The 8,592-nt window shown below is 44.6% G+C and overlaps 2 protein-coding genes across 2 annotated transcripts in view; one reads left to right on the plus strand and one right to left on the minus strand.

Annotated features, from left to right (window-relative positions):
- LOC107715568 (acyl-CoA dehydrogenase family member 11-like) overlaps positions 1-7,547 on the minus strand; it is a 35,150-nt gene extending 27,603 nt beyond the window's left edge. The window contains exon 1 of the mRNA XM_016521715.1: positions 7,480-7,547. Within this exon, the coding sequence (XP_016377201.1) occupies positions 7,480-7,517 (38 nt within the window). The 5' untranslated portion in view covers positions 7,518-7,547. The remainder of the gene's footprint in view (positions 1-7,479) is intronic.
- LOC107715557 (zinc finger BED domain-containing protein 1-like) lies at positions 4,569-5,956 on the plus strand. Its single transcript, XM_016521707.1, has 2 exons — positions 4,569-4,967; positions 5,099-5,956. The coding sequence occupies exons 1-2, from the start codon at positions 4,694-4,696 to the stop codon at positions 5,641-5,643; spliced, it is 819 nt and encodes a 272-aa protein (XP_016377193.1). The 5' UTR covers positions 4,569-4,693; the 3' UTR covers positions 5,644-5,956.
- Positions 7,548-8,592: the final 1,045 nt, after the last annotated feature.

Consider the following 8,592-nt stretch of genomic DNA (forward strand, 5'->3'; position numbering starts at 1 on the left):
TGTCAGGGTTCTGTCACTTCGGTCTAGTGTTATTCATGGTTTTGTGACCGAACCCTGACACTCCCGTCATGTCGTTGTTTTCATGTGAGTGCGTGGCTTCGAGAGTGCTCGTCTGCGTGTCCTGTTTCCTGTTTCATGTTGGAGCGTGGTGTTCGGATCCCGTCACTCATGTCATGTTGAGTTTCGGTTTCGTGTTGGGGTCCGGACACTCGCGCTCCATGTTCTGTCTTGTTGTGGGAGCGTGCGGTCTCGAGTTCGCTCGGCTGTGCGCTCTTCTGTCCACGTGTGTTGTGTTTTGTGTAGCACGCGGTTTGTGTTCGGCCGCGTGCTTTTCTTGTTGTCTTGTGTTGTTGTTGCAGGTAGCTCGTGTTATTGGCTGCGTGCTTTTTTGCTGTCCTGTTTTGTCTTGTGCTGTGTAGCACACAGCTTGGTTTTCGCTGACTATGTGCTGTCTTGTCTTGTTTGAACACGCGGCTTATGAGTATTCTCATTAGCTGCGTGTTCGTGTCTTGTTTTGTTCAAGCACATGGCTTGTGATTGTTTTGCTGGCCATGTGCTTGTGTTTTTGTTTTGTGTGAACACATGGCTTTTGTCTTTGTTTCCTGTGTGCCAAGTGCTCTCATGTCAATTGTCTTGACCCCACCCATCTTGTTACCTGATTATTGGTTAATTTGCCCCACATGTGTTCCCTCGTTACCCTCCTCATTTGCTCCCTATTTATTCTCCTTGTGTTTGCAGTCCCGTGCCAGTTCGTCATCGTATCACCCTGGATGTGTCCTGCCCTGCTTTGTCCTGTCCAGCCTTGTCTTGCCAAGCCTTGCCTTGTTGCCTGCTGTCCTGTTTTACCCCCACGGGGTAGTTTTTGTTGCTTGTTTTGTTTTATTTTACTATTAAAAGCCCAGTACTCTGCACTACTGAGTCCTCGCCTCATCACTTCATCCCCAACCCTGACAGTACGAACTGGCCAATAGAGGACTCAGCAGAACAATGGGCATCTTCCTGTTCCCATCTCCCTGCCCCTCTACTCATCAGATAGCTGCTCAACGCAGGAGGCTCCTTTCTCTTCGGCAAGGGGGAGCCAGTGTGAAGGATTTTGTGTACCAGTTCCTGTTTGTAGCGGAGGGACTCAACATCAGTGATGCAGAGCTCAAGGACATCTTTAACACCAGCCTTAATGAGCCCGTCCATGCCTGGGAGATGGAAATGCTGGGGACACTGTCCTTCTGGCAGTTTGTGGGGTATGTCTACCACCGTGGAGAAGAGGGTGGTCTTCCTCCTCTTGGTCTTCCTCCCATTCTCCTCACAAACTACCTAGTCCCCAGTCCTCCTATGACCCACCAACGGAGGAGGAGGAAGAACAGGTCTGCCTCATCTGCCCCCATTACTGTAGAGGTAGAACCTGCCGCAGCACCCCCAGAGGCGGCCAGAGAAGCCGCAGTGCCCCCAGAGGCACCTGATGAGGCTGCAGTGCCCCGGTGGTGGCTGAAGATCAGGTGCCCCGGTGGTGCAGTGCCCCGGTGGTGGCTGCAGCGCCTCCAGTTGCGGCCGATGACGCTACAGCACCCCTAGAGGCGGCCGAAGAGGCTGCAGCACCTCGCTCTTGTAAACGGAGGAGGGGGAGGAGGAAGAATGGGTCCACTTTGCGGCCCCTAGAGGCGGCCGAAGAGGCTGCAGTGCCTCCAGTGGGGGCCGATGAGGCTGCAGCGCCCCCAGCGTTGCCTGATAAGGCTGCAGAGCCCGCAGTGGCGGCCGAAGAGGCTGCAGCGCCCCCAGAGGGGGCCGACGACGTCGCAGTGCCCCGCTCTCGGAAACGGAGGAGGAGGAGGATGAAGGCTTCCTCCATCCACCATGGCCCGGAGACCGTCCAGGAGCCCGCTGCTGGCCCGGAGGCTGTCCTAGAGCCGCCCAAGCTCCTTGCCCTGCCGGCGCCGCCCAAGTTCCTTGCACTGCCAGAGCCGCTCAAACTCCTTGCCCTGCCAGCTCCATCCTTGTTGTCGGCTCCGTCCTTGATGCAGGCACCGCCCTTGCTGCCTGTCCAGTCGGCTCTGCCCTGGTCTTCAGCCAGGACTCCAAGACTGCTGGAGCCTCACTGGTCCGTCCCTCCAGCTCCACCCTGGCCTTCAGCCAGGACTCCCCAACCGCTGGAGCCTCCCTGGTTCAACCCTCCCGCCCCTCCCTGGTCCCTTTATTGACTGTCTGGGCTGTCCTGCTGGCACTGGCTTGGCTCCCTTCCCTCCCTCCCCTCTTTGTCTTTGTTTTGATTTTCCTGTCTTGTGTTGTCTGTTGTTGTGTGTCGGTCTTGTGTTGTCATGTTTGTGCTGGTCTTGTGTGGTCTTGTTCCTGTCTTGTTTTTGGTGTTCCTCGTTAGGGACGCCAGGTTTTGTGACCGAGCCCTGACACTCCCGTCATGTCGTTGTTTTCATGTTAGCGCATGGCTCACTACTATTAAAAGTTAAAAGCTACTATTAAAAGCCCATTACTCTGCACTACTGAGTCCTCGCCTCATCCCTTCATCCCCTACCCTGACAGGTTGCTCCTTTACGCTTAAGGAAGATTAAGGAAAACAGTCTGACACCGTGGTATAATGAGCACACTCGCACCCTAAAGAGAGCAGCCCGGAAAATGGAGCGCAGCTGGAGGAAAACAAAACTATAGGTATTTCGTATTGCTTGGCGGGAAAGTACCCTATCCTACAGAAAAACAATAAAAATTGCTAGATCTGATTACTTTGGACACTTAATTTTCAGCGATATCGTCGACTTGATTGCACAGACAATATTTAAACTGAACTGAGCTGGATGATGACATCACTGAATTCAATGATGTACTGCCTTTAACTGAAAATTGAGTGTTTACTATTATCATTTTGCATTATTGACACTAGGGGTGTCGCTATATAACGGTATTGTCAATAACCATGATATTTAAAATGAACAGGACACTTATGATAACACGACATGTAAATTCTCCAGCGCCAGTACCTGGTTAACCTCCCAGGTGACAGTATTGTGCCTTAACGCTGACACCAGTGTCAAACAAGAAGAAGATGCAGCGTGCGCAAAAATCATGTCGTCCGAGCTGGAGAGTGACAGGCTTTGTCCACACCCGAAAAAAGTAAGCTCGCCAGTATGGGAGCTTTTCGGATTCAAAGAAAAGAGCTCCTTAGACAACCCAATCTGCAGAATCTGTCGGGCTACGGTCAGTGCGAAGGGGGGCAACACCACCGACCTTTTTAACCTCCTCTGTGTCCATCACCCTGCGGATTACGCCCTTTTACAGAGAGTAAGTTGCGGTTATTTTACTAATCATGGAATGGGAAATGTTACATTAACCTGTTAACAGCGGTTTTCTGTGTTTTTATATTTAAATAAAGGGTGATTCTTTTAAGTTTGTCGCAGTGCCATGCACTTAATGCCTCATCTGTGGTGGCGCCGGCGCAACCATAGGTTAAAGAGCTTAAAATAGGGGTACGCAAGTTAACAGGTTAAAGTATCAGTTTTGATGTTAATATTTATTCATCATACTGTTGATCTTGACAGTATTTTCTCTATTGTTATATCATAGGGCGCTTCAAAGAAGACAGAGAAGACCAGAGTCTCAGGTCAGCTTACACTTTTTGATTCTGTGGAAAGGAAGAGGAAAGCAGATATGGCTAGTGCATGTGAGGACACAGCCATCACTGAGTCACTAGCCTACTTCATTGCAAAGGACATGATGCCCTTTAGAATAGTAGAGAGGCCAGGATTTAATGCACTGATGAAAACAGTTGCTCCAAAATACAAAATCCCAAGAAGACAACACTTTTCTGAAAAAGAAATCCCAAACATGTACTTAAAATTAAAAGCTGAGATTACCAACACTTTGGCTGAGGCCAAACACTTTGCATTTACAACTGATCTCTGGACCAGTAATACTGGACACCCCTATATTAGCTTAACAGTTCATTTCATCACACCAGCATGGGAAATGAAAGCTGCATGTCTAGAGACTGCATTTTTACCTGATGACCACACCAGTGAGAACATTACAGAGACATACGAAAACCTAATTAAAGAGTGGGGAATTCAGCAGTCAGCAGTGGAGTGTGTCACTACTGACAATGGCACAAATATGAAGGCTGCATTTAAATCCCTCCTCCCATCGAACTGGCTCAGCTGCTTTGGACATAATTTAAATCTTGCACTTGGAAAGGCCCTGAAGATTGACCAAGTGGATGCTGCTGTGAGGGCTTGCAGGAGTGTCGTACAAGGATTTAACCACTCATGGAAGAGAAGGAGAGAGCTGGCGAAAAAGCAAGCAGAACTTAATCTTCCTCAACATACCTTGATCCACGACGTTGTGACTAGATGGGGGTCTACGTACAACATGATTTCTAGGTAGGTTTGGATTTCTTGTGCATGGCAATAATCCTGTTCATTTAATTATTCTGTCAGTGTCAATTCAGCATAAGCTTTCTTATGCTTAAAAGGCAAAGGGTGCATGAAAACAAAAATGTAAATGAAAACAACAGATAAAGAAATGCTTTAGTTTTACAAACTCACTTGCCTTTTCTCACTCTGACACACGCGCACACACACATCTGCTGTATGCTTCTCAGCAAGCCTGTTGTGTAGATTAGGAAAATTTTTCTAACTTCATCTAATATAATGTTTGCAGATTTGTTGAACAACATGCTGCAGTGACAGCAACTCTCATGGCTGACAGAAATACCAGGCATCTTGTGCTAAGGGGGTCACACATCTCTACACTCGAGGACACATGTAAGGTGCTGAAGCCACTCAGAACCTTTACTGCTTCCCTGGCTGCAGAGACCTGTATCACAATCTCATCCCTGAGGCCTGTCCTTCAGCATCTGACTGAATCCATCCTGGCAGAAAAGGATGATGACAGCAGCCTGGTGAGGAGCATGAAACATGCAATCTGCAAGAACTTACAAGAGCGGTATGAGGATTCCAATATGGCTAATGGTGAGTAGGCCGGTACCACAAATTTCTCCAACCTCACCTTATTCATAGTCTTATATCATTACTACTCATCATGACTGATTGTGTTTTATGAGCTCCGTTAATAATGAATGTTCTCTTTGGTTCATCTACAGTGATTAACATGACCTGCGTACTTGACCCCCGCTTCAAGTTGAACTTCATGGAAGAGGCAGATTCAATTAAAAGACATCTAGAGCAGCATCTCACGCAGGAGTCTTCTGACAATGTAGGTAGCACTTGTACTCTCTCACAGGAGTCTTCTGCCAGAGGAGAATGTGAAGATGAGGGGACCAGTGTCTCTATCCCTGAGGCCCCAAAAGGCTTGGCTGGTATTCTCAAAATGATAACAATGAAAAAACAGAAGAACAAACAATCAGCAGACATGGTAAAATCTACACCAGCATTTCAAGAAGTTTCTGCATACACAGCCTTGCCCACTATTTCTGTGGATAAAGACCCACTGCAGTGGTGGAAAGACAGTGAGGAGGATTTTCCAAGGTTGGCAAAACTGGCACAGAAGATCCTTTGCATTCCCGCCAACAGTGTTACATCAGAAATACTTTTCAGTTCTTCAGGAAACATTCAGACAGTGTTTCGCTCCAGTTTGAAACCAGAGAAACTTAACATGCTTGTCTTCCTTCATAAAAATTTGCCATAGATTGAGAATGTAAGAAGTGGAAATGCATGTGCCCTGTTTATCTGTATCCTTATGTTTGTTGCATGGGTAAAAAAAGAAAAACTAAATAAACAAAGTAAAAAATAATTTGACTGATAAAGTTTTTCCCCCAAAGGTTTCTATAGATATTGCGATATATCGATATTGTGAATTATTTTGGCCACAATAACTGTGGTGTGAAAAATCTAATATCGTGACAGCCCTAATTGACACAGTATTTTCCTACTTAATGCTGTACAGCTGCTTTGACACAATCTGTATTGTTAAAAGCGCTATATAAATAAAGGTGACTTGACTTGACTTGACAATGCAAAAACATTTAAAAGGGCAGACCAAGATTTGAAAGAACTGTAGAAGTCCTTTAAAATCTCTTAGCTTACACATTTCTTTTCATCAAGGTTTATTACTTGCAAATTTATTGTGGAGAGTGCTACTTGGTGGGGAGGATTTTGGGAGAGGCTTGTTAGAAAAAAAAGTCCTAGAAAAAGCCTCACTAAACTTTGAAGAGATGACTACTATTTTGACAGAAGTGGAAGTGGTTCTGAATTCTAGACCACTTTCATGTATACACAATGGCACAGATGAGCCCCAACCTTTAACACCTTCAAATTTCTTTGTAGGAAAAAGACTAACCTCTGCAACCTCTCTGCCACCCAAAACTATGGTCTCAGCATCTACTTCCTCAAATCTGACCAAAGAGCATGCTTGTTTACTGAAGTACTGACAGAGACTCCTAACTACCTTTGGGTACAGTTGACATAAAGACTATTTGCTGGACTTAAAGTCAGCACACATAAAAGTGATTCAATAAAGGCTACTATGCTGAAGGAACGTGATGTTGTCGTAATTGGAGAGGACAAGGTACCTCGTCAGACTTGGAAAATGGGAAAAATTGAAAAACTAAATTCAGAATGAGATGGCCTGGTGCGCTCATGCAATATCCGTACTTCATGAGGCAGTGTGTTAAGAAGACCTGTGCAATTAATATATCATTTGGAGCTAGTTTCATTGATCATCCTTGAAATGAGAATTGATGAACCTAGTTCATCGGGTGGGAGGGCACTGTAACTTTTGCTATTAAATAATTATTTTATTTCCTGAATAAAAGTACATACTAAGTGTGCTGATAACCTTGTTATTATTTTTAGCCTCGTCACGTCCTCTCGTCACTATGTTTCTTATTTTTTCTGAAGTAAACAAACTATGACATCCATGTATTCCTAGAACTTTCACTAATAAGTCATTTATTTATATTTTTAAATTAATACATTACATTGGTTAATTTATTGACAAATTGGTGATTATTTTAATTTGTGGAACTCCTAGTCCTCAATATTCAAAATATCCCATGCATTAGGGCGTATAATTCAGCCTGCACCATTAGTGCTATGAACATGAATGAGGGGCCCAGCCCTGTACGGGTTTAAGGTTTAGACCTACTTATTGTTCATTTGGCAACATAAAAACTCTAATATTAATATCTGAGAGTTGTAAAGTTCTATTAAGTTCTGCAGTAAAATGTGATTAAAGTCTAGCTAGTACAGTGGCATGTCAAAGCTCAGCTGTACTGAGTTGTTTAAAGTCAGCTTAGTGAAAGAATGCAGGCAATGCAGATCTCACCGCCACAGGGTCTCATGCCAGAATGTGTGTGCGTGTGTGTGTGTGTGTGAGAGAGAGAGTGAGAGAGAGAGAGAGATCGCAAAAGATCTGCGAGTGCCAGTGATAAATACTTTTAAAAAGAACTTTTGTGACAGTATGCTAATTTAACCTAGTTATGCTGATAGACTTTTTTTGGAGTGCATGTTAGAGATCCAGTACCTGTCACTATTTGAATCCAGTGACTTGCTCCTGCACATGACTATGGCAATCTCACACTTTGGGTTACCAGCACCTGGAAAAGAAAGAAAAAACACATCAATGGCACATTTTTTAAAGAAAGGCTAAAAGAGCATTTACCACTAAGTAACTTTTGCAAACAGTCATTTTTTGGCCCCCATGAGGAAAACAGCTTATAATGAAGTTTTTTGAAAATCTAAAAATTTTACAGTTTGTACTGCCCTATGGGAAGTCCCTATAAAACATGGAAACCAGTATGTGTGTGTGTGTGTGTGTACCTGGTATTCCCTATGTTATGGGGACCACATGTACCCACAAGGATAGTAATACCAGTAGATTTTGACCTTTTTTTTGTTCCCAGGATTAAACAAGCTTATAAAAAATAAAAAATCTTTTTTAAATCTAAAAATGCAGAATTTTTGTGTGAGGGGTAGGTTTAGGGGTAGGCTTAGGGTAAGGGGATAGAAAATACAGGTTGTACAGTATAAATATCATTACACCTATGTAATATCCCTATAAAGCCAGAAGAATGTGTGATTTTTCACAGAACTCAACTAGACTCTCTGATAGTTAAATGTCATATTTCAAGTAGACATTAAGAAAAAATCACTTCCTCACTTTGGATCACTTCCTCCTCACTCTTAACCTCAACATGGTTCCTGACACAACACATACCCCTCCTCATGTCATCCTCGACAGCAACCAGTCTGGTTTCAGAAGTGGCCATTCAACCGAGACTGCCTTGCTCTCAGTTGTTGAAGCCCTAAGACTAGCAAGAGCGGATTCCAAATCTTCAATACTTATCTTGCTGGATCTGTCCGCTGCTTTTGACACGGTTAACCACCAGATCCTCCTGTCAACACTATTGGCAAAGGACATCTCAGGAACCGCAACTCCAGTGGTTTGAGTCTTACCTCTCAGATAGGTCCTTCAAGGTATCTTGGAGAGGTGAGCCTTCAACTCAACCTTGCCAAGACAGAACTGCTTGTGGTTCCATCAAACCCATAATTTCATCACAATTTCACCATCCAGTTAGGCACATCAACCATAACTCCTTCAAAAACAGCCAGAAACCTTGGAGTTATGATTGATGAT

The sequence above is a fragment of the Sinocyclocheilus rhinocerous genome, unplaced genomic scaffold (genome assembly GCF_001515625.1).
Source record: "Sinocyclocheilus rhinocerous isolate Xijiao unplaced genomic scaffold, SAMN03320098_v1.1 scaffold3784, whole genome shotgun sequence".
Taxonomy (NCBI): domain Eukaryota; kingdom Metazoa; phylum Chordata; class Actinopteri; order Cypriniformes; family Cyprinidae; genus Sinocyclocheilus; species Sinocyclocheilus rhinocerous.

What these genes read in the sequence shown, in the direction of transcription:
- LOC107715557 (XM_016521707.1), top strand. Translation starts at nt 4,694, where the DNA reads ATGGCTGACAGAAATACCAGGCATCTTGTGCTAAGGGGGTCACACATC. An exon ending in GGATTCCAATATGGCTAATG is followed by an intron (nt 4,968 to 5,098) that starts GTGAGTAGGCCG and finishes GTTCATCTACAG; the next exon opens with TGATTAACATGACCTGCGTA.